Source organism: Larimichthys crocea, chromosome XV (assembly GCF_000972845.2).
Source record: "Larimichthys crocea isolate SSNF chromosome XV, L_crocea_2.0, whole genome shotgun sequence".
Lineage (NCBI taxonomy): Eukaryota > Metazoa > Chordata > Actinopteri > Sciaenidae > Larimichthys > Larimichthys crocea.
This window is the reverse complement of record NC_040025.1, coordinates 2,397,989-2,423,811: the sequence shown is the minus strand read 5'-3', so window position 1 is coordinate 2,423,811 and position 25,823 is coordinate 2,397,989. Positions and strand designations below refer to the sequence as shown.

The 25,823-nt window shown below is 42.1% G+C and overlaps 1 protein-coding gene across 9 annotated transcripts in view; it reads right to left on the bottom strand.

Annotated features, from left to right (window-relative positions):
• The window catches only part of agrn (agrin), a 246,265-nt gene that overhangs the window by 84,710 nt on the left and 135,732 nt on the right, over window positions 1-25,823 (bottom strand). For all 9 annotated transcript variants that reach the window (XM_019270926.2, XM_027288718.1, XM_027288719.1 and 6 more), the window contains 2 exons: window positions 20,047-20,262; window positions 53-277 (listed from right to left, as the gene is read on the bottom strand). In XM_019270926.2, the coding sequence (XP_019126471.2) occupies window positions 53-277; window positions 20,047-20,262 (441 nt within the window). The remainder of the gene's footprint in view (window positions 1-52; window positions 278-20,046; window positions 20,263-25,823) is intronic.

Genomic DNA, 25,823 nt, shown 5'->3' with positions numbered 1-25,823 from the left:
TAATTAACTGATCAATGATTAAAAAAAAAAAGAACATGCAGAGAGAGCTCACCGCAGGGCCCTTGGTATTGCACTCGTATGTTCTTCTGGTTCTTGCAGGCGTGCTGATGAAGCTCGCACTCGTTGCGGTAGTCCTTTCCATCACTGCCGCATACTGTCTGCTCGGGTTTGCCCTCACAGCCGAGGGGGCACATGCATTTGGCTGACAAGCCGTCTGACGACTGGACACAGGTGCTTCCATAGCTGCAGGTCACCTCGGTGCAGGGATCCTTCAGAGCTGCAGGCGGGAGGAAGACATGAAAACAAGGTTTAGTCAAAAGCAGAGGGGCTCTTACGGTGAAGAATACACCTGTCAACCAGCTGCACTCCAGGACACTTACTGCTACTGTACACTGGAGAGCATCATGGATGACAGGCCACCTTATTTAAGTGGCTACTGGTGCACTTTTGGAAGCTCGGCGCAGTTATTCTGGGTTTGAAGAACTACTTGACACTCCTGGGTAAAGACGCACTGCCATAGCTGTCTACTCGTACAAACAAGTTGCGTTTCATTTCACGCCGCGGCATGAATTGATTCGGCCGCTCGGATACTCTATTGCTATGCTCAGGCATGCTTTAGTCGCCACGGCTGAAAAGCGACCCTCTGAATATTTACCTTTCCCAAAATGAGGCTGAGAAGGAGGAGAGGAAATAGGTATACCCCCCTCGAGGACTTTGTTTCTACCTAATTAAACAGCATGCCACTTATGTCTGAGTGACTCATTTCAATGATGGGAGAGAGTGCAACTTTTCATTTTGTTCACCACTGATGGGGGCTTTTCTTGGGTTTCATATGCTCTACAAAAGGCGGCTATCAGATTACAATCACTGTCATCTCACTGCATGATACATATTTATGACTGTCATGGACAAACATGCTCTCCCTCGAGAGAGGAGCCGAGCGCCGGCAGTCCTCTCATTTCCTAAGCCTGACACTTTTTGAATAAATATTTACTCATGTCTGATATTATCCCGTCTTTTGTTACAACCAACATGAATGAATTTCATTTAAAGGGGGAGTACATACATTCAATCTCAAAGTCTTTGCCGTGCATTTAGTTTTTTAGATTTTCTTCTTTCATCTCTCACCGTTATGAAGAAAAAAAGACAAGCGTGTTTCAGGTTGTCTTTTTCCAAAATGTGCTACGATGAAATGACACTGCCTTGTTAATAAGAGACGGGAATTTGTGCGGAGATATATTATGGATGTGTAAGGAGAGCGGTGTGCTTTTGATCAAAGGATATGCCCATACCTCGCATTCCTCATCTTCATGACACATCCCCCCTTCTTTCTTTTTCTACTCTCTCCTGTCAAGTCCTTTTGAGGTTCGGTGCGTTAACGAACCCATTTTATATTTGTTCTATATTTGCAGCACGAACTTTGAAACTGACTCTAGAACTGATTTATGACACCTGAAAAAGTAACTTCAAAATAAAGTACTAAATTACAGCACCGACTAAAGGTGACTGATGAAAAATGACTGAAATCATAAGTCATTGTGAGCCATCGATGGCTTAATGGCAGTCAGGGTGGACTAGATAGTGACTGTGACACTTGGCCTCTAATTTCGGTCTAATCATAATAACAATGGGACACTGATGACCTGTGGGAAACAGCACTGTGGTAACGTCCTCTTGTACCAGAGCAGGTGAAAAGTCATGTTAAATCACGGCAGCAATTCACCACACTTATAAAGTAGTTTGGTCTCTTGTTATGTAGCAAGCAGTAATAGTAGAAAAAATAACCTTCAAATCCACACTGTCCTGATGCAACTGCTGTTGCGTCCTGACAAGAAGAAGCACCTTGTCAGGGTGCTTAGGTTTCTGTATAATGGTAGTTGTTAAGGTGGAGGCAGTAGTCGTAGCTACAGAGGAAGAAGAGGAAGATGAGGGAGAAGCCCAGTGATTCTCCTCACCTGCAGAGAAGGGCCCCTGTGCCTGGTGACAGTAAACAGCACCCTCGCGCTTCATGACCTCATTAAATAATAGCGTGGGTTTTCTCTTTCTCTACCTCAGCCTCCTTTCTTCCCCCCCGAGCGAAAGCTGGCGTGTTGACAGGCAAGGAGGGGGTGGGGGCGATAGTAAGGGGGCACGAGAGCCAGGTAGAATACGAAAGAGAGGTGGGGGCTCTTGATTTGAATGCTAACAGGGGCCGATTTGGATACGAAGCACAGCCTCGATGGGGCGTTAGTGCAGATAAGCCTTCCTTCTCAGACTCAGACAAGCAGGCAAATTGCCTGGGCGAATGTGATCGGTGTAACAAGCCTGTAAAAAAGAAAAAAAGAAAAAAACCCAACACGCTCACCATAGCAAACTTCAGGGAGTACTCGCTTATATTTTCTCATTATTATCATGAGAAAGGTGGCAAAAAAAGAGAGGAAAGAGCAGAATGCAGGGAGCTGAAAAAAGTCAGCAGAGCTGGCTTCGCTAAATTACAATGATCCTCACTGCCAATTAGATCAGTCTCCCTCGCTGGAGTAAAGCTCAGCGAGGTTTAGACTGCAAGGATAATGAGAAAAAAAAAAAGCAGATGATAGACAGGGAGATAAAGACACAAAGTGACACTGAAGCAACAACATTCCAGCACAAACACAGAGAGATGACATCTCTAGCTTAGGGACACGGAGAGAGAGGACACCTCAAACACCAGGCGGCATTCTGGGGCCTAATTAAATGAACATTCCATTATATATGTACATGTATATGCAAAAAGGAGACTAAATGTTTACATGTTCATTAATAATGCATGTTGTAAAATCCAGCTATTTCCAACTATGATTTGATTGGATCTTATTAATGAACAATGGCTCCAATTCTTCGAATCACGCATTTGAATGCTCACACCTAATATCTGCACCCAGCAGGTTTGCTTCATTTGATTCAGGGGGCCGGCATGGTCTGCCAGTCGGGGATGTATTGTGTCTAATTGTGAATTCCTGCGTTGAGGCGATTGCTGTACACACGTCTTCACACAGCAAGAGTAACACATGAGCATCATCATTAAGGGGTGTACGGACTGGAGGAAAAACCAGATGGCGTGATTGAATATAAAGTCGGTGCGAAGTCGACTCGAACAGGCAGAAATTTCACAGAAAAAGTTTGAGATTATTCTGAAGCTTTATGACTTCAGTTCATGAATGTACAGAGAAGAACAGAAGGAGAGGGATCTAGAAAAATAATCAAAAGGATTTCGGGTCCCTGGTGATTTTGTAGATCAGCCCAAGGCTGAGTCATCTAACAAATTCAGGACAGGCACACTCCACACTCACACACTCACACACACATGCTAGCTAGTTACAGCTCTTGCCTTTACAGTTCAGAGCTGCACTGTCTGTTGGAGAAAATAAAATTGACTTTGTTGTTAAATTTGAACACAGACAGTTTCCCTATTTAAAAACAAAAAACTAATGAAAAAAGCCTGCAAAATTCACAAGTGACTTTCCTCAACTGTACTGAGCTGCAGATTTGAAGAACTTTTGAAGAAAATTTTAGAACAGAGCTGTTATGAATCGTTATTTTCTGCCAACAACTCTGAATGTCTACTTCCCCCCCCCGCATTCTTATAAATGCAACATTTATCTTTAAGTGTCTGTAAATGCTTTTCAATAAAACTGCATTCATTTGCATATTAGAATATATTTGAAAACTGTGAACAAAATAACATTTGCAGCTCTATCGCTTGGTGCAGAGTTGCTGGAGTGTTGAAAACTACTGAACCTTCAGCACGATACTGAAGAGGCGGTGATGAGGGGTGATGCCTCCCTGAAAAGTGGGGCAGAGGGGCTTTGGAAGAGGGGGATTACAGTGATCCTCTCACCCCTCTCATCTCTCCCCCTGGCAGACAGCAGACAGCCAGGCAGGTGGGGAGCTCTGCTGCTCTCTGATCCACTGTTTTGTGCGGTAGTTTATTAATGCTTCATTAGGGACCAGAAGCTGTCAGCGCCACGCTGGCTTTACCTGATGCCCTGCCGCCACGGCACCAGCAGCAGACCAGATGTGTGCATGCGTGGAGATTGCGTGTATTCATACATGCCAGTGCACGTTTCCCGGCAGCCATGGAGTTCAGATAAGTCTGGAAGTGAGTTTGTGATATGTATGCGTGTGTATCTGTGCATACATGCATGTGTGTGTGTGTGTGTGTGTGTGTTTTCATGATGCTTCCTGTCGTGCTGGTGGTGATAAGGGAGGGAGCAGGGGGTTGGAGCTAATCAAATGCAATGATGCGATGTGGGGGGACTTGGCAGTGTGTGTTCTAATCAAGAAGCCTCCTCCTATCAGCAGCAGGAGAGGAAGAAGATGATGAAGAAGAAGAGTGAAAAACAGAGAGAGAGTGTGACAGAGAGAGGAAAACAGCATTGAAGGGTACTGAGTTAAAGTGTTGACAAAACACAGCAGAAAAACAGAGTAGAAAAAGAGACGACATATGCAAGAAAACATTTAGGCATTTGGAGTAAATAACGTTTTTGTGTAGGCTTGTTTGCTCTCTGCTCCCCCCTCATTTCCAGTTATACTAAGCTAGGCTTAACACATCCTGACTTAAAGCTGCACTGATCAGTATATCTGCAAAGGCTCATATTACTAAATGTAACGCGAAGCTGTCACTTGCTTAGCTCAACTGTTTTTAGTGAAAAAGCTCAAATGGCCTTTTTTTTAGGTGTTGGTGGAGGCCAAAACAGAGCTAAAAGGAGAGTACAAACTGGACTTTTATCTGAAATTATTCGGCAAAAACATGACTCAAATGTGGTTCTGGGACGGTTTCTTTAAAAACTGTATGAAGCCTTGATATGAAAAATATTCAGCTAGTTGTTGTGCTGCAAGTACCAGCATAAGATTGGTATTCATCATTTAATTTTACTCTCTTAAAATTCTTAACTATTCCTTTAAGGTACAGTTTAACAACAGTCCATGTTGCTGCTCCTTGATAATTCCTCCATGCCGATTCAACCAGGCTAGTACATGTAAGACTTTCTTATCTTTTTATTGTGCAAGACTTCTTTTTTAGAGTAAACTACTAAGTGTTTTTAGTATTTTGGGAGGAGTGAATGACAGGTCTTTTATGGGAAACATTTTCTGACATACAGCAAATGATGCATTTCAAAGTAAAAAAAAAAATAAAGAAAAGAAAATACGATTTGATTGACATTGTTGAAGTGAGGCCAGGCGTGTGAAATGCTACAATACTGAACACTTGACAAAACCCCCGAAAATAAATAAATATGGGGTTGGTTTAAACAAAGAAGGGGACAAGCAAAAGCAAAGGCTTAAAGTTGAGAAGTAGAGGTAGAATGAAGAGAAGTGTGTAGAAGGCAGATAAGGAAAAGGGTCAGAATGGGGAGCAGGGAAAAGGCGGAATGGAATGGTCAGAAAATAAACAAGATTAACAGACAAGATCAATATAGACCAAGATCCAAGGAACTAAATATGGATGAGAAAATGCAGCCAGACATCCAAACCAAGTGATGGGGCGCTGGAGGCAGGGACTTAGGGGGGGCCAGAGGATTAACAGTCCTACACACCTCTCCAACACGCACACACACACATACACCCCTACACTTTCTCTACTGTGAGGCCAATAGCTGGAAGATGATTTTCTGTGTTTGATGTAGTTCTTCAAAGAGCTCAATTGAACTGCAGCTGTTGCTCTCTTTTACACACTTTGCTGTTTTACCCTTGAGAATAGAAAATGAACCACAGAAAGCCCTCATCATAGTCGTTTGCTGGCCACACACTCACAGCAAAGTAGTGTGAGTGGTGTGTGAGTGAGTGTACAGTATGTTGGACAGTGTTTGTCTGGACAGATTTGAAACAGATGCACAAAAATTTTGTCCAGCCTAAAAAAGATAAATGTTGAAGAAAAATAGAAATGACAGATTATAAAATATGTAAATGTTGCAATGCTTTAATACCATATGATTCCAAAACAGGCAATTTTGTATTGTGGCTGTCAGTTTTCACTGGCAGATATCTCATGCTTGAAAAATGCAGTAAAGATCAGGTGGTGTGCTGAAATGACTACGGAAGGCCCATTTATTCTTCTGAGTGACAGAAAGAAGGCAAGATGGGGCTAAATCGTCTGGATGTGGCATTTATGACAAACACAGACAGAGACGTACAGGTCTCTGAAAGGACAGCACACAGTTTAAGTAAAAACACTTAAATTCTTCAGTTAAACATCAGACAATACTAAAGCACACATTTAGAGACACTTACTTTTAAGCCTGGGTATTGATACTTGATACCTTTACCTTGTACTGGTTACCTGAGATAAACTCAGTACCATGTCTCCAGTCAGAAGATATCTAATATATCATTTAATCATTGTTGTATCAAGATCTAGAAAAAATGACTATTTGCATGGTTTTGTGTTCTTTGATTGATTGCGATGTGTAGTTGGCTGCAACCAAAGCTACACCTAGCAGCTACACACAGTCTGTGGTGGTAAATTTGGCAGGTCAGCATGCCAAAATGCAACCGACGCGTTTGAGAGTATGGATATGCAACATAGCTGTGGCATCGGATGTAGACATGAACTGTATGAGGTTTCCATAGAAAACAGCTGATTGGTTGCGCTCATTACACGCAGTATGAATCATGCTGGCAGTATGAATCTGGTCTGTCCACAATTACATGTTAAGGAAACATTTGTAGAAAATATGAAAATATTTTCTTTCATTTGTATTTTATTGCTACATGTGGGCAGCTGAACAATCTGTTAACACAACACATACAATTGTCTAACTCAGACACAGAGCAACATTAACATTCATTTGGAGTCCTGGTGAATTCCAGTCCAGTACTGATTCCCCTTTGAGCTCTGTTTTGGTCTCCACTCACTGCTAAAAGCTCCACTGTGTTCACCAGCTGGTCACTAGTGTGCTGGATAGATACACATCTCTTATCAGTGTTTTTTGGGGTAAAAACACTGACTCTGTGAAGCTGGGGGGAACTGAACAGCTGGGTATTACAATGCAATGGTTGATCATTGTTAATATGAAATATTGATTACAGTTGTCCCTCGCTATAACGCGGTCCACTTTTCGTGGACCCGCTGTTTCGCGGATTTTTTTTAGTGGAATTTTGCATGCTTTTTTTTTACAGTGTACTGTACAGTATGAACACACATGTGTTCTGCGTCCTGTTTAACTAAGCGAGTACTGTACAAAATGCGTGTAAAAAGGTGTATAAAAGTGTGTGGTTAGGGGTTTTACGGCCTTAAAAAACATGTATAATAATTGTAAAACTTCGCAGATTTCGTTTATTGGGGGTTATTTTTAGAACGTATCCCCCGCGATAAACGAGGGACCACTGTACTCTAAAATACCAGCACCAAAACAACAAGAGAGATGCACTGAATACAGGGTTTGAAAGGATTCTTGTGTATAAAAACAAAGCTGCGATGATGACCACACTGCCAAAGAACTGAAGAAATAATCCTGGCGTGGGACTTGTGTATTTAGGCCAGTTGTGAAAGTACCCTTAGTGTCTTGCTTAAGTACTCATTGGATGGTTATCCATCATGTGCCACAAAATCCACATCCTCACAGTAAAAGTGCTTACAACTCAGTTTATTTCAGACCTGTAATCTATATAAGCAAGCTAAAAGAGATAAAAGATAAAAGGAGAAGACGGACAGCACTAGCTGATGGACAGCCTTTTTAACCTTGGGGCCTCTCGTCACCTTAATGGCCTGTGTGAAAAAGTCAGTATTACCTATTGGAAAAATGTCAGTGCTTGTACTGAGAGTTGTGCCTCTTGGATTAAAGCTCAGGTCTTTTGAAAGCAGTAAAATAAGTTGGGGTGTGCAGTCGGAGATGCTATTAACTGCTTGTTTGTTTACCTCTTTAAGGCCAGGATCACACATAATCAATAATGCATTTATGTTGTTTTAAATTGAAGAGCTCTACGCCAGGCGCCCCTGGATCAAATGGAGGGAGATGAAACTCGTTAGCACATTTAGCATTATGGCAAACATTTACACCGCAGCTATGGTTCACTGATGAAATGTTTTTTATCACTAAAACTTCACTGAAAGCCACAGACGGGAGAAACTACTTTCTGGTACGCATAATAGTTTAAAAGCTGAATAAATCCTATGAACAAAACACCTTGATGCCCATAAACTGACAACAAAATGAAAACAGAAAGATGCTAAAATCAATAAGCTTGCATCAGAGAGCATTCATAGCGTCATCTTGGCCGTAGAAAGAAGTACGAGTACTCATGTGGGCTAAGTGGCGCATATGCTGCAAGTTTCCTTTCATTAGCCCCTGATTAACGGGAGCTGGTAGTGGTGGGGAGCCAAAATCAGCACTGATGTGCAGCGAAGCGTTGGCTAATCATACTTGGCCTTTGCCATCAACACTTGCTAATGAGTGATGGCCGCTGGGTGCAATATGGTGTTCGGAGCTGCTAAAAAGTCAGTTACAATACGTGTTAGACCTCAACACAAGCACAGGAACACCTGTGTGCAGACATACAGGATCCACATTCAACTTCTAACTAACACTGATCCATATAAGACCAGATACATCAGCCGTTTCATTAAGACTGTGTCAAAGTTAGTGGTGCCGATCCTGAGGACTGGGACCACAAAAAATTCAATTTATTGCAATTCTTCTCTTAAATCTTCGCTTACTGGAGAGTGTTACCTCCACGGGATTCTAAAAACTACTAAACTAAAGCAATGCGAGCAAAGAACATCTCTATTTGCTTGACTTGCTCACAGCTCATGACTTGCTCATAAATAGTCAGAAGGCAAAATTTTTAAGAACAAGTGCGGAGTCATGACTCTCACATTTACAGTGGGCTTTTTTGGCATAAACCGAAACAACATTAGCAACAACTATGGAAACCTCATTAACAGGAGAAAAAAAACAAACAAGAAATTATCTCTTGTAAGCGAATGTAGAAACACCACAGTAATGAGTGCTTGGCACCAAAGATAGAGACTGGATTCTGTGTGAGAAAAAAAGAAAAGAAAAAGAAGACCATCGTGCTGTTTATCAACTTCTAATTTTCTCTCCCACTCTCTCTCTCTCACATACGCTTGCAATCAGATAAAGCCCTCAAATCAGCCATTGCAATATAGGACCCTGTTTAACATGACAACAATTTAATTGAAGCTATTTTGATAAGCCTCTCTGGAAGAGACAGAATGAAGCTGCAGGGGGAGCAGAGAGTACTGACATTTATTCAGGGCAGTAGATGAAAATAACTGGGACTGATTTTCTTCCTTTTCTGGCAGACATTCGTATTCTTCTTATTATTGTGTATAATTCCAAGTGTGAATAAAATCAGTGCTTACAAAGTTCGACTGAAGTTAATGGGATTAGGGTAAACAGTAAACAAAGTCGCATTCATATTGCTGCCGGTGAAAGTAAGTTATACGATCAGCATGGCCAGCCAAGTGATTCTGATAAACTAAATACTGACCCATTCGATCCTCTGAGACACAACATTTTAATGGTGTCTTGCTTGTGTAATTCCACTTTAAACGGGACATTATATCTGGACACACCACACAGAGGAAGCTCCACTGCGACAAACAAAAGGGTTAGCTGCTGGGTGTAAAAGCAATTTACTGTGAAATGTTTTATACGAAAAATGTTCTTGTAGGTTCTTCCAGCACGGGGCTGTACTATTTATGGTCAGCATGTTTTTCACCAAAACAGCAATGTGTTTTATTCTGGAATTCAAAGTTTTAATTGCCATTGGCTCATGGCACTTGCTGACACATGCACATGAGAATCACATGAAATGAGACGCGTATGTATTTCATTATTATTGTTTTTTTATAGTTTTATCTAATTTATGTTGCCTTTTTGATTGGCTGACAGCTGTTATAAATATTAGATACAGTATTAGAGCTCAAGTGAATCACTGCTGATGGAAACCTGCCTGGACTTTACATTAAATATGCTATAATGGACCACCACAGGGTGGATTTTATTTAATAGAAGCCTATATAATAGCTAACTGGAGCTGGCGCTGATGTTCATTGTACATTAAAATGCTTCTACATAAGAAGACATGGTCAGACGTAAATGCTGCAAGTGAAGTGTGGAATAAACAAGAAGGAGCAGTCACAGTGAGTTGAAATGCAGGCAACAGGCTGCACACCTCCACCTCCTTACCAAGGTCAACAACTCCTGTCAACGTGCCCTGCTGTCAGTTAAAGCAAGTGACCGAGAATCATGGGAAATACGGGAAAAGTACTGTGCCATTACTCTGTAATTGGCATAGGTGGTATTCACCAAAAAAAAAAAAAAAAAAACATGGTTCCAGCAGTAAAAAGGAGTCAAAGCATGAAATATCCTCAGCCCACATGGGCAGAGAAAGACTATATTATTACTATACTATACTCCCTATGCAGCCAGCAGTAAAATGAGACACTTATGACTCATTATGAATAATTTCTGGATCTACAGCATGCATCGTATAGCCTTGTGAGATTGTTAGCAGAAAGTAGTCTAGTGGACACTACTTTTTTCATTTCACCGTGGCATTTGGGGTGGCCTCTATATATTCCCAAACATTATAATGAATGATGGTAAGTAAATACAGTGAACTATATAGTAATTATCTCCAAATTTCCTTCTTCAGCATTTCTCAGTCCTGGTCGTGAGGACGAAAGGCCACCGGGTTTCTCTCTTCCCACGCAGTTAGCCACATTCTTATTCCAACCCAGGTGTAAACAGTATCTCATTAAATCGCTAGCGTAACCACCAGCAGGACTCTGGAGTCTTGACGACCGGGATCAATAACCGCCTCCCAACTTCATCTCGGCTCTGACACGCGACAAAACGAGTTGATTCACGAGCACACATGACTACATCCATGTGGCTGAATATCTCAGAACCTGGTTTTAATTGCTCACTGCAGAAAAAGGTAAAAGGTGTGAAGGTGTAACATCTGTTTGCTCATTTTAAAATTGGCGGAGGTGGAATTCACAATCAATCTCCCACTGAAAGCAAGGGGCGTCTAATTTGCCCTCTGCTGCCACAATGTGAACACTGCATTACTCTGGGGAGTGAGCGCAGTCGATGGACGGCCCTTAAATAAGTAGCAGGGCACTTGAAGACAGGAGTGGCTGTTTGTGTGCACCTAAAGGTATTGAGTGTGAAAGCGCAGTGAAGAACACGGGTATACAGTATATATATATTTTAAAATAGATTATTTTGTAAATGCCAAATGATTACTATGAAAAAATTCCATAATCTCTTCTTGGTGGATAGATGAAGCATCACAAAGTCATCAAGGGCGGCGGTTGGCAGACATGACATTCCCAAGCAAGTGTAGCGTGGGGATCAGGCACACAGCCAGGGGCCCTGCCACGGAGCAGCCGGCAATTTTACATGGCTGCTATTGTAAGTGAATCAACTGTTGCAAACTTTTTGTTCGGTGTATAGACAAGTCTGTATCTTTTGTCTCTTTCTATCTGTTCATGCCAATAAAGTCACTGAAATAGACTTTAGAGAAAGAAAGCTAGGATTATATGAGTACGTTTCTGCACTGTGTGAGAAAACACACACGCAAGTATATATATAAATGTATACGAACACACGCGTACAATAGAAAACCAAACCACAACAGAGGAAAACAGATATTCTTTATAAATCCGGCACCTGACAGTTGTTGCCATTCTAATAAAATAAAATATCCACTATTGTCTGCTGAGCTGGTAGTTTATTTTCAACACTGTTCTGCTTTTATTTTCTCTCTTTTCCATCTCTCCCAAAGTCTATGCAGGGAAAATAACAAATAACGATGTATTATTCAGGAGAAGCCAAATGCATAAATACATTAAAAAGTCTCAAAACACAGCCCCTTGTCTGGTATTAAGCAGGTGTGTGTGTCTGTGTGGATATGTGTGTGTGTGTGTGTGCGTGAGTGTGGATAAGCGGTGTTTTGCCTGCAGGTTTTAGAGAGGTGAGCGCTGGCGAGAGAGAGTGAGAGAGAGATGAAGAAGACAGGATTTGTCTTACAAGTATCAGTGGTCGCAGACGAGTAGAACAGCGAGCAAAGATGGATAGAGGATTTCAGCAAAGCCCATTATCATCTCTTTGTGTGTGTGTGTGTGTGTGTGTGGTGAAGGACGATAACAAGAATGTACATTTTTCAATCTATCGGTTTGCAAAATGCCTACAGTGTTAGTATATTTCACTAAGTATGTGTGCGAGTCTGTACGTCCATAGGGTATAAATACAGTATCAGTGCACGTGCGCGCACACACACACACATACACAAACACAAACAGTTAGGCTGTCAGGTTCTGCATGTTATGGTTATGAATACCAAGCAAGAGTCAATGCCGCAGGGAAATGAAAGCACGAAAACGGAGTTATTTACAATGACCTCTCGCCCTGTGAGTGTGTGTGTGTTAGTGTGTGCGTGCACATAAATACGCTCAACAATCACCCTGGAGAAATTTGATTAACTTGCATTTGTGCGCGTGCATGTATGTTACTACTGATGCAAGGAAGACACCGAAACAGATTTTTGTGTTAAAAATCTTAAGGAGGCAAGTGAAAGAGAAGGGAGGGACTCAGAGGGAGTGAGAGAAAGTGAAGGAGAGAGACAAGCGGCGGGAGCGTGACAGAGTTATTTTTGGCTGGTGTAACAGTGAGCTAATGAAGGAGAGGCAAAATGATAGAGAGACGTGAAGAAGAATGGATTCAGAAGAATGAGGGAGGAAAAGAACAAGAGAGTGTAAGAAGAAGAGGACAGGGTAAGGGAAGAAAAGGGAAGAAAGAGACTAGAGGGATGAAACCAAGGCAGGAGATAAAGGGAAAACTAGAAGATTTTAGGGAGAGACAGGGAGAAAGGAGGGCAGAAAAAAAGACAAGAAAAGGAAAGCAAAGAGGGGAAAAGAATGTGCAGAGGCGAGATGAATAATCTTCAGTTAGACTGTGCAGAACACTGTTATTTGCTCGAGCAAAGCCAAAAGTCATCTTCACCATCTACAGCTATTACCACCAGTCCATTGTCACCGTGGGCAACCGGGGGTGTCACCGGGGTAACAAAAGTGATGTTCAAAGCATGACCAAAAAGAGAAGCAGAGGAAAGGAAGAAGGAGAAGTGGAAGGGGAAGAGGTGCTGTGTAAAGGAAAAATAAAACAGGCTGGCTTTCATCCCCCGGCTCCACAGCCCTGCTCCAGAATTAGGCTTTTGCTTGCAGGAGATTTCCTGAAACGTTTCCTCCCAGCCAGCTTTGGGCCCTACAAGGGGATAAATCAGGGCTTTACCCGGCCCAGCCCAGACACCTTAACAACCATCCAGACCAGCACCAGACAAAAGACAAAAAGTACTGCTGGGGTAACAAGCTCAGGCCAGAGATGGTTTGAACTTCTCTGGGGACGAGCCTTCTCTCAACAATAGTTCAGAAGAGAAAAGAGCACAACAGGATGAAGTGTAACATTTGATAAGGCTCCCAGATTAGTCACAAATAGAAATGTCTGACAACACTGTCTGGAAACAGTATTTGTGAACATATGCTACGTCTCATACAGAAACGAAAAACAACATAAACTGTTTTAGGTGTCGCGTGAATCATCGTTCATTTTCATACTCATCGAACCATCCTGTGAGTCCTCGTGTCTCGTTTGAGTGCATCCTTTAATTTGCCATTTACGAAGACCATCTAACTCTGACAGACATATGCAAATGAGACTTTCAACACAACAATGCTGTGCAAAAACCCACACTTTGCATAAACAAAACACACCATACACAGATATACAGTATCATTAAACTATGTATATTTAAAGCAAGTACATCCAAAGATCGTCAAAATAACGACTCACAAATGAGGAATAATGTGCCTCACTGAATACATTCAAGAGAAACTTAATTGCTTGCCGACTCCAGAGACCTGCAGTGGTTTGCAACTTGTCTTCCAGATGAGGTTTAGACTACTAAACATAGGCTCAAATTTTTATTTTAAAACTTATTTGTAAATGCCCGTTATTGTTTTATGAGGCAAGTTTAATATTTTTAAGTAATAAATACAGAAAATGAAGGCAACTGCATCAAATCACTGAAAAGCTTTGAAACGTTCAATATAGATTACAACTAAACACCTCCAGTTGCACCACATACTTCATGTTTAAGAGGATAGAGAGGTTCACATCCTCCTCGCACTGGGTCTGACTGCCTGCAGTATGTTAGAGCAGACGGAGCAGCAGGTGTGGAGTACTGATGCCTTTCTCCTTTTTACTGTGAGGACACAAGAGTGTGTCGGTGCTGGAGAGATAACTCTCTCTCTAAAGCACAGACAGAGAGAGAGAGAGAGTGTGTGCGGAGAGTGGACTGATAGAGTAGGAGGCAGTGGGCCGTGCTTATGGCCAACTCTCAGAACACACACACACACAAAATCAATCTCCATTGATCACACACTCTCGAACCCCAGTCACCTCGCTCGCACTCGCACACGCACTCAACTTTTTTTTTTTTTTTGCATTACGTGTTGCAGTCATTCAAGAAGAAAAAGTAAAAAAAAAAAAGTGGAAGAAAAAAAAAAAGAATGAAAACTCCATGTTCCACTAGAGTGGACACACAAGATGAGTTCTGCAGCACTTCTGTGGCTCTCTCTGGGAAAGGGAGTGTATTTACCACTCTGCTCCAAGTTCAATATTAGGAGAGCCAACATGGTGCACGTTCCCTAGCTGATTGTAGTGTGCGCAAGCCCATACACACACACACACACACACACACTAATGCATGCACACATATACACAATTGCCCAAATGTCTCTTGTCTCTCTCAACCAGAAAATGCTTTTGCTGGCTCTTTCTCTCTCCCTCTGCCTCTGACTTTATTTTCTTAACTGGACACTTTTTTTCTCTTCCCGCCTCTTGTTGTTATCAGGCACTCCTGCTGGGCCAATTTAAACGCGACGCCTCCTTTTAATTTCGATAATATCAGAGGCCATTAGCTGCTCGCCGCCTGGCTGCTTGACCGCCAGAAATGTGACCCCGCCCATCCTAAATCATCCATCTAGAACAAAAGGGAGATAATGAAGAAGCTGGCACGGAGCTGGCCTGGACCATTAAGGGCCAGGTTATGAGAATATTAGTGAGGTGCACTGGGGGCAACTAAGTGCCCAAGCCTCAACGATGGGTCGTTTTTTCCCCTGCCCTTGTGGGGGGACTTACACTGTTACCTTGACACTTAACTGTTGTAATAGCCAGTTCACTGTTATGAGTCCGGCACTAAATGAATATGGTCAAATGGGATTTTTTCATTGTTATGGCAAATTGAGCTAACTGTGCAGTTAAAACAGTGGGAATATATGAGCATCTGTCAGTAGGGGGGACCAGGAACATGGCAACGTGTATGTCAAATCCAGGTTGTAAACAAGCCACTTTATTTGGAGTTACAGCCTGAAGTGAAGTGACACCCAGTATGTTGGTAACAACCCCTTACTGCACAGGAAAGCTGTGTGCACACAACTACAGGGAGTAAAGTTGTGCCAGGAAGTCAGTCTGTAAACTGTGTACAACTAACTGTTTGTGTCCTAATTTATATCTTCCTTTGTCTTCCAAATAAATGAGGCTAACCTGTTTAAAAGCTGTCCGATTATGTGAGTGCCTCATTCGTTTTAGCAGAGTTGTGAATCCCAACAATTTACACAGTGAGTACAATGTTATTACCGATAGGAACAATGGCCAAAACTAAGAAAATAACACTCAGGACGTTAAAACTGGAATTTCCCATAACGTTAGGCAGACAAAGGGGTGTGCATACTTTTTTTAATGACCACAGAACTGCAAATAACTACATAACACTACAGCAAGTGAGAAGAAACTAATTAAATCAACAAACATACTCAGTAATGTCAGTTACAGAGCTATAATGATCTCCTGTTGGCAGAAAACATACTCCGAGCCTCAGACTTGTATTTAGTGCTAACAACAGGATCCATATAACTCCAAACCCTTTAAAAAAAAAAGGGAATAATCTGTGAGAAAAAAAGAAAAGAAACTTTTGTGGCTCCACACCTGAGTGCCAGATAAGAGTCGATTTGAATTGGACATGACGGCTTCTCAGGACGGTAGCCAATTCACTTACACTAATGAAAACCCGCCATTCAAATCGAATGAGTCAAACAAGGTTTCGCACAAAAGCACCAATCCAGCCGCCCACACCATTCTTAAAGTTAAAAGCTCTGCCACTCGCTAGGCTCTCTCTCTCTCTCTCTCTCTCTCTCTATCTCTCTCTCTCTATCTATCTCTTATGTTTCCTGCTCTTCTTATTTTCCATCTTTGCCTCTCTCTTCCCCCATCAGCCCTGACGACTCCATAATCTAAGCTAGAGTGACCTGCAGACCTTGTGTACTGGCTGAATGAGAACCTGTCACTTGTCTCCCCCTGACCTCCTAACACCTTCTCTGTTTCGCATGCAAATTTCCTGCCAGACATGCTCTGGTACCTTTAACATTACCTACAATACCTGTATGAACATACATATTACAGATTGAAATATTCTGAAACTTTTTATTAGCCAGACACATAAACGTCTTTTGATTAAACCACAGCTTACAGCTGAATACTGTTGATGGTCAAAAATCATTTTTAGCCATGTGTAGGAGCTTTAAAAGCAAAAGCAAATACACAGACAGGTCACAGCTCTGCTAAGTGGTTGACACCTACTTGACAGTAACTGCTTCTAAAGTCAATAGGCAACAAAAAATAAATAGCATCTGTAAAAAAAAAAAATTAAAAAAAAAGGATGGTGGAATAAACAGGAAAGGATTTTATATAAAGCGTTTTTGTCTGCAGAAATGTTTGTTGCTTAAATTCAAAAACATAATATACAGTTTTCCATTTGATAAAAGTGCCAGTGGACTACGGATTAGACTTTACAGTCACTTGCATCAGTACCTGCAGCTTTTTTGACATATGAAGTCAGGGCTGAGTCTGTGAGGTCTGGGCAGATCCACATAACCTTTGCGAAGGCTGTGCTAAAACAAGCCAAGAGTGCTCTGAAACAGCCAGGTGAAAATTACACTTTCCACTCTTTTCGCAGCTCTTGCCATTTTTGGCCGAAGGAGAGACAGACTAAAACTAACAGATATCATCATGACACTTCCCCAAATGAGGCATTATTTCAGTATCATTTTGCATACTATTGTTTAAATTTGTTGACACATTAGATTTATTAGGTTTTGTGCAGAAGAAAGTTTTATGATTTTTATAATAAAATGTCAGATCAGACTATGAGCATACTGCTCCGTACGTGGTGCTGAGATTAAGAGAAGATGTGTGACAGTTTTAAGTTTAAATTTCAGTGAAGCAAGATTTAAAGCCAATTGTATCATTAAAAATTCAAATGACGCTAACTTTTGGTGAATTTAGAAGCAGTCTACAGATGCAAACAGACAAAGTGTAGTAAAATAACCTGCAATGTCTATGTTGGTCGTTTTCTCTCCACTAGCCTGAAAAAAGACGTGTTATGGAAGCAAAATAAACCAAAATCTCAAAATTGACCAATGCATGAAAAAACAATGTGTTTGCCTGTAGGCTTTCGGCAAAGATAATCAAAGGCCTGAGGCCTTTTACAAGACAGCTGTGAAGAAGCCGTCCTCAATAACTTATCACAGAGCAGGTTCACAGGGCTAATGAGGTGGACAGTATGCACTGATTGCAGATTGAATTATTTTACCTGAACTTTTTAAATACACCAAACACAATGAAACATCCAGAGCATTACTGTCTGCAAGTTACACTGACTGCCAGGAGCTCCGTGTTCTTAGAAAAGGAATCAGATTCAATGGAATAATGAAAACACTGACATTAAAATTGCCTTAGCACTAGCTTCAATTATATAGGCCTATTTAATATTCAGGCAACAGAAGAATGAAAAAAAGAAACAGCTTTTGACTCTTTGTTGCCGATATGACGTGATAAGAGCGAAAGTTCTGCTGGTGAGCATGTAGTTATTATCAGCAATACTATCATTAGCATCATCATTATTATTTTTTTTTTCCACTGTAATTTTTTTTTTTTCCTCTAGCGTCTGTCTGCTGTTGTTGCCAGCAGTAATTATGGTGCTTCTGATGGCCTTAACCCTCCATAAACCACCATTACAGCACTTGCAATGCTTTCTCTCCCTGGATTGAATCTACTTCTGTATTCTGTTCACCCATTCGCTCACTCAATCACTCACTTGCTCTTGCATCCCCCTCGTTCTCTAAATGTTTCATAGCTCATTCCTCTTTCAACATTATTCCCTCCCACCCTCTCCAGATGCTTCTCCGCTGTACTCTCTGTTTCTCCTGTCCCCTCTCTGTCCTTTATATCTCTTTTATTTCCTCTCTGTCAGTGGTGAGCAGTCACCAAGCTTGTTATTAGTGCCAGGTCCAAGCCGGCACTGTAATCAGACCCCTGGAATTAGCAGTGGGCCCACACTGGCAGGCAGGCACGACGCTGACAAAACACTGGAGTTATTATTGAGGCTGCTGCAATGTTGCAGCTTTGGCAGGAATCCGCTGCTCCCCTCAGAGTCCTGGATCTTGATGGGCTTTGCTAAAGAGAAGCAATGAGAGGTACAGCAGGGATATAGGCACCCACCAGGGGCTAAGGGATGAAACACACACTGGATGGCTACCAATGGGAGCAGTAAGTGGCACACTTTTTGTTTGCGTGTGTGCAGGTGGTGCTTAAGCACCGGGAGCGTAGCCATATTGGAAAGACAATAGTTTGTACATAATGGGCATGTGTTTTAGTATTGGGGGATAAAGATAGAAAGGCAAATCCTGTTGTATTAGGACAGTGTGTAATAGAAATCCATTTAGTCGACAATAACAAGCAATTTAGCTTCACTCAGAGACTTGCAGCTTTGTGCTCAGCTAAATCTGTCCCAACACCCCGAGTCCTGTGTCTGTGTATTATATTTATATTATAAACCTCCACATTCACCACGCTTTAAGCAGTTTAATCACCTACACCTTTAAATTCTACTCCCACAGAGGTGTAATGGTGTCAGTCTCGAGTCAGATTGCTTTCTGAAATACTAGAAGGTTTGTGGACTTTGGGGATCGATCTTTTCTGGATCAAAGGCGCCAATTTGATCTCTTAAATGTTCAGACTCTATACTAATGGTAAAAACACAAGCTGACATAAAAGAATTCTGGTAATGCTAGAAGTCTTCGAGGAATCATATCAATCTGTCTTGTTTGGAGTTTAGTGATGGCAAGCAACAATCAAGTCTCCTCAACCTCTACTGTCAACTTTTGTTCTTTTTCACAACGAGCGTGCAAAATCTTTCAGTGTAAAACTTTAAATTGATTTACTGTTCTTTCCATCTTATCAAGTAATTAAATCTTATTTTCATGCTTAAAATTGGACAATTTCCTTTTATGGGTCAGGGTTGGTATGCTTTAGCCACGCTATGCCAAGCTAAACCGTGATGACATGCGTTTCCACTACTTCCTTACAGTGGGAGATAGCTGTGTTGAGTTGCGCTGCTGTGGTATTAATTGCAGGGGCAACCGTGTCCAACCCCTGGCCTTGACGGCCTCCTCCCCTGAGCTGAATCCTCAGCAGCTGAACTAATGTGTGTCTGTGCTGGAGACTCGAGAGAAAGCTGTGTGTGTGTGTGTGGGTGTGTGTGTGTGTGGTTGAAGGATGGAATTTATGTGATTTAGAATTTAATTTCACTCCTTTGTTCCTCTTTGTACTTTCAGATATCAGCCCTATTTCACCATTTACTGACCTCACCTTCATTTGAGACGCTATTCTTCAATAAAACAGATCTAATAGAGCAGATATGGAGACTTTCTCTGCTACTTGGTCAGCAGCTTTCGATATTGCAGGGAGGAATAGTACAAACAGTAACAGCCACAGTGAGCGACAGGCTCTTGCTGTGTACACCTACTACTGTAAAACTGCAACACATCATCTCCTCAACAACTTTACTTTGCATGTGCAGTGAAATAAACAAGACAAATCATAATTTTCCATTTGTTTAAGACAGAACATCTGTTTGGTCAGTTGGATGGTTACTTACAGCAGGGTCCCTTGCGCAGCACCTTGATACGTCGCTGTGTGTTGCACTGGGCTTTCTCCAGCTCGCACTCGTTGGTGTAGGTGGACGAATCTGAGCCGCAAACAGGCGCCACCAAGGATGGACATTCCACTCTCTTGCAGACACACTCGGCCTTGGCCGGGTCCGTCAGGTCACGTTCGCATACGGCGCCGAAGCCACACAGCATCCCTCTGCAGCCTGATGGACAGGAAGGAGAAAAAAAGTGAGAGGGTGTTAGGATTAAACATTTGATCGGACTATTGCTTTCTGTCACAATTTCAAGGTCAGCTGCAGCAGCTCAAACCTGCTCAGTGTATAGCTGAATTAAAAACTTTAATGAGGCTGGTGTTGTATTTATTGTACATGAACGCAATTTGTATGCACGACCTAAAATCGACTTGTTTTTCACCTCTCTTCTTTCTTCTTTGAGAACTTTTCACGAGTGAATGCAAATAAAAGTTTATGTTTTAACAACAGACAGGCACGTCTGAACAGACTCATCTCAATATGCGTCAGCCATCCGGGTCTTTGTGCAGAACTCCACACAGTTCAGCAACACAAATGCATCAGGGATTAAATAGGATCCTGGCATAAAGCAAACAGATGCTCTCGATTCATTCAGGGAGAATCTGTCCACCCATGCAGAGCAAGCACAGTGTGTTGTTGGGCGTGCTGTGCCTATTGCAGACTTTGGAAAAGCTTTAATGTTCGAAATTTTGAGAAAAAAAAAGTAACATTAAAACGAGTCTACAGGCAGCAGGCTGATACACAAACGTGTAGACAGTTAGTTTTCATCCCCTGAAGAAGCTGCAGTCTTTGAAACATCAGTGATTCACCAGCGAGGAAAACATGAAGGGACGGCCACATGAAGACAAACCAAGGTTAGCCAGACACAAGTCAAGCAACAACTCTTAAGACTTTGATCTGAAACTTCCCCACTGATTCCTCGGCTTTGATCAAGGGGCCAAGCGACACGCTGTAAACTTCGTTAGAGGCTGCTGAGGAGGCAGAGCAAACAAGGTGTACCTGTGTACGTATGTGCACGGGGTGTATGTCCGCAACATCAACTTAGAGAGTAATTGACCCGTGTTGTGGCAGCTACAGCTGCTGTGGCTCTGCGCTCACTTTGGGGGCTGTTTGGTGGCCAGCTGGCATGACGTTCTTTCCTCATCACTGGACGAGGGGAGGCGTTAAAAGAGATGCCAAGCTCTCACAGGTAGCCAGCCTGATCGTAAATCAATGGATGAAAGCACACAAAAGTCTATTCTTAAAAAAAAAAAAAAAAAAAAAGTCCTCTTGGTTCTTGGGGTGAATCACTGCCAAGGATATACACACTCACACAGACATGCACACACATGCACACACATGCACACACACACAGATATTTCTTATCACTGGCTCCCAGGCCAGGACTAAACGCAGAGCGGCATGTCCACTTGGACTCACTGGCAGATGGCTTTTCCGGTGCCGAATAGACGGACAGACAGTCTGATAGACATGCACATACATACACACACGTGTACACAAACTCTTTGTGTGCAGCATAGACAACTGGTCCAGCATCTGCCCAAGGCATCTGATTCTGTCTCTCTCTCCCTCCCACCAAACACAGTGTGTGTGTGTGTGTGTGTGTGTGTGTGTGTGTGTGTGCATGTGTGTGGAGTGACAGGCGAGGAGGCTGTTTTTGACTTGCCCACTGTTCCCTGAGTGACAGGCGAGGAGGCTGTTTTTGACTTGCCCACTGTTCCCTGTGGGAGAGCACCTGACAGCTACCTGAGCTCACTCTCTTTTGTACCAGGGGAAAAAGAAGTGAGTGTGTGTGTGAAGCTATCCATGAATGCATCTGTATTCCTGACACCATGTGTGTGTGTGTGTGTGTGTGTGTGTGTGTCTGAGGTGTAGGCATTAGGTGTCTCGCACATACACACACACACACATGCATGCACGCACACAAACACAGCCAGGTGCTAGCATGAAGGCCATGTCATGACTGGCCCACTGCTCTGCCATCACTTCACACCTCGTGCTGTAAGTGTGTGTGTGCTCGTGCACGTGGGCGTCAGCGGGTGGCTCGGAAGAGAAGCCATGCGAACAGAGTGACAAGAGGTGAAATTCAATCGAACTGTGTCAGATGTGTACAAGAGAGGAGGGAGGGTGTCTGATAGTATGACAGGAAAAAACACAGGTGGGGTGACCAAACAATCATCCGTCTGTGTTTTGAATGAATCAGCTGTGTTTCTCAACAATATAGCCAACACCAGTCTACAGCAAAATGTTATTAAAAAAAAATCTCAAATAATACTGATTGTAAATAGTGACAGTGAACACACCGCCTGGAGAGAACAAAAATCACAAACGCCAGCAGTGATTTGTAACCAGATCTCCTCTGCGATGTTTTGCTATAAGAAAATCCCACTCTAGCCTCAAGCTTAGCTGACTGACAAAAGACTGACACCAGAGCTGAGGGTTCTGTCAAAGTGAGGGTATCAAATGCTGGCCCTGGAATGCGTGCACAAACTGCATACTCAAATACCAATAGTTCTTTCCTGTAAGAAATCCTCCTGGTATTTAAGGAAAGGTGGAAACTTCCGGTTTTATTACAACAGAAAGAAAACATTGGTAATTCATTTGAACGCCGATTTTTACTATGGCTGAAAACCAAAGTACACCACAGACAAAAACAACCCAAAAAAACGTAATAAATTCGGAAACAGTGTTGGCCCTGACTTGGGTTTGATTGACAGGTGATCTCCGGGAGTGCAGAAACAACAATAATAAAAACAGCGAGGATCCTGTGGACATGTCCTGAAGACAGATGGTATTACTTTACAAACACAACAATTGTGATAAAATGTAATATACAGGAAGCCATCCGTTTTCCCACAGGTGTTGTGTTGTGTCCTACTATTGCACACAATAAAATAAACAAAGACACACATTTACACAAGTATTAGCCTATACATTACATCTAGAAGCTTAACAAGTCCCTAGAGAGGTAGCAGAGCTAGAACAGGAAATTTAAGCTTTTTGTCCTTGTGCGACGAAGATGATGGTGACATAGTTGACATAGTTAATGGTTTTCTGCGATTTAACAGGAGATTTAGTGTTTAGACAGACGGTCTGATTAGGTAGCATAGTCGCTATGGTGGATGAAACAAGCTAACATAAATATGAAAAACTTCTGACTCTGGACTATTTCCTGTTAATAATTTACCTCTTTGACATATTCAAACAATGGCTGAAGTGTCTAAACCTGGTGGCTAATTAATTTCCTGTGGCCCACGTCTTTTCCAGCAACCTATAACATTAGCATTTGCACGCTACTCTAGCTGCCACCTTTACATTACATTGCATTTAGCAGACGCTTTTATCCAAAGCGACTTAAGGACATAAGCTGAGAAAGGTGTAAAGGAGCACAGAGTAGTTGTTAGAAAAAAAAAAAAAAAACCTTCTTATTGCTTTTCCTCTCCAGCTGAAGCAAACCGACTGCTGTGAAATAATTCAAAAACATACAGCTGCCGCCCTCCCTCCCTTATCCTGCAGAGAATAGTGTTGCTTCCACAAAGTAGCCATTTTGAGTTTGTCAATGAAATCTGTCAAGCCTTATTGGGTCTGGTCTGAATGCGTTCATGCTTGCCATGACAGTCCATTTCTTTCCTTTTCCCTTTGTTTGAGGTAAATGCAACAAGGCAGGAAAACAATGAAACTGATAGAGCATTTACCACAAACAGGGCTGTGGGGAATTTTCTTCAGGGGAACAGAAACAATCTCAAAGTGATAGAAAGTACTGGTTTGGGGCATCTATTTATGAATCTGTGTCTGCTGAATCTGAGCAAGAACTAGCACAGATGTTGCAAGATGACGTATATATATGTAATGTGTATCTTCCATCTACCAAGCATGGAATTAAATACTGATTTAAAAGTTGGATTTAATTTCAATGCAAGGGCTCCACCATATCAGCTGTGTTGCGTCATTGTGGATGGTCAAAAAAAGGTATCTTTTGCATAGTGACATGTGCTTGATCCACCAAAGAACTGAATCCTGAAGCTCAGGACTGGCAATAGAATCATGGAAAATTGCCACCAGAGAGCGATGCCACAATTTCGACTCGATATAAACCATGACTTTTTTTTTTCGCTGTAGCTTAATGAGGACAGAGCAAACCTCCTTTCCTTTCATAACCCACTGACGCGGTGGAGAGCATCCTTAAAGCCTCCACTGTGTCATATTTAATGGATGAGCGGTCCAAACACAGGATGAAATGTTACCTGGAAAAGACTTTGCTTTGACAAGCATAAACGGGACATGCTGTCTTTTCTTCCCAATGGGATTTTCTCCTCAGCCTCCAATAGGGGAAGAAAACAGCATGGAATTGAGTTTTTTTAATGCTCAAGGCTGGAGATTACCTTACACACAGTCATTGCTCTAAAAAGACCCTTGCACAAAGAATGCCAAAGCAAAAACATCCTGTGGAAATGACTTAATTTTAATTGTGCTTGCCAATTCCGTAACTAAAGCACACACCTTTGCATGCATTTAAAAACCCCACACTCTAAGTGTGTCTAAAAAGTCGGACTGTATCAAGAAAAGCAAACAGTAGTATCAACTTTTCCTTTTTCTGAGATGTGCTCAGCAACTGCAACAGTGAACAGGGCAGTGCAACCACTCCATATAAGAAAGGCATTTATTTTTTTATAATGTTCCCTGTCATCAGCTCAGCTCAGCCAGAAACTACTTTCTTGCTTGGACACTCCAGAAGAGCTGATTTTGTGTTGCTCACACACACATACGCACATACAGATAATACACGTTAAAAACCCACACTCATAATCAAGTGAGAGAAAAGAATCTGAAAAGGTCATGGCTATTAGTCCCAGCGTTCCATATATAGCACATCTGTTATCTGGAAACATCATATGGATTTGGTATTTAGCAACAGATGAGGGCAAGGCTTCCATTTTTATAGATGTAAGACCGCTGAATGTTTTTATATGCTCAGGATTATGGATAAAGTCTCTGAGGAAAGCTACCTCAGAGCAAAGTGGCTAAATCCATATCACCATGAACTATGTAAGGGACAATCAGTACTAAAGTAATCAATGACTCCAGTAAATGCTAATCCCTATGCAAAATACTTTATCTTTATTGGTTATTTTAAGCATGTAGGAGGCTCTCAGACTTAAACACAGCCATCAACCAATGGGGGTAAAACAAGACCTCAGGAACAGTGTTGGAGCTCGGTCGGTGGCAACAGTACAGAACAATGACGCCCTGCGACTAGAAAACTTTTGGCTGTTTATGACAAAAAATGATTTCTGTGATTTACATTCATTTAAACTTAGGCTAGACTTAGGCTACAACTAGCCAATGTTAGCTATGTTGAATATCCACTATCTTTTTAGTGGTGTGAGCAATTTGCCTGGCTGCCTGTAGCTGCCAGAATTAAACACAAAGCTCTGACGCTAGCCTACAAAACCATCTCAGGATCTGCCCCAGCCTATCTCAGCGTCTTAATAAGGCTCACGTCCCGACCAGGGCGTTACACTCCGCTCATACAAACCGTCTAGTTGTACCCTCGCCTCTGCAGCGAGGTCACCTAAACTCTTCTCTGTGGTCGTCCCCAAATGGTGGAATGACCTACACGGCTACTAGAACAGCAACATCCCTTTCTACCTTTAAAAAACTTGTAAAAAACCTTTCTGTTTCGAGAATGCTTCCTGCCTAACAAAACTAACAAAACTACAACTACGCGTGTT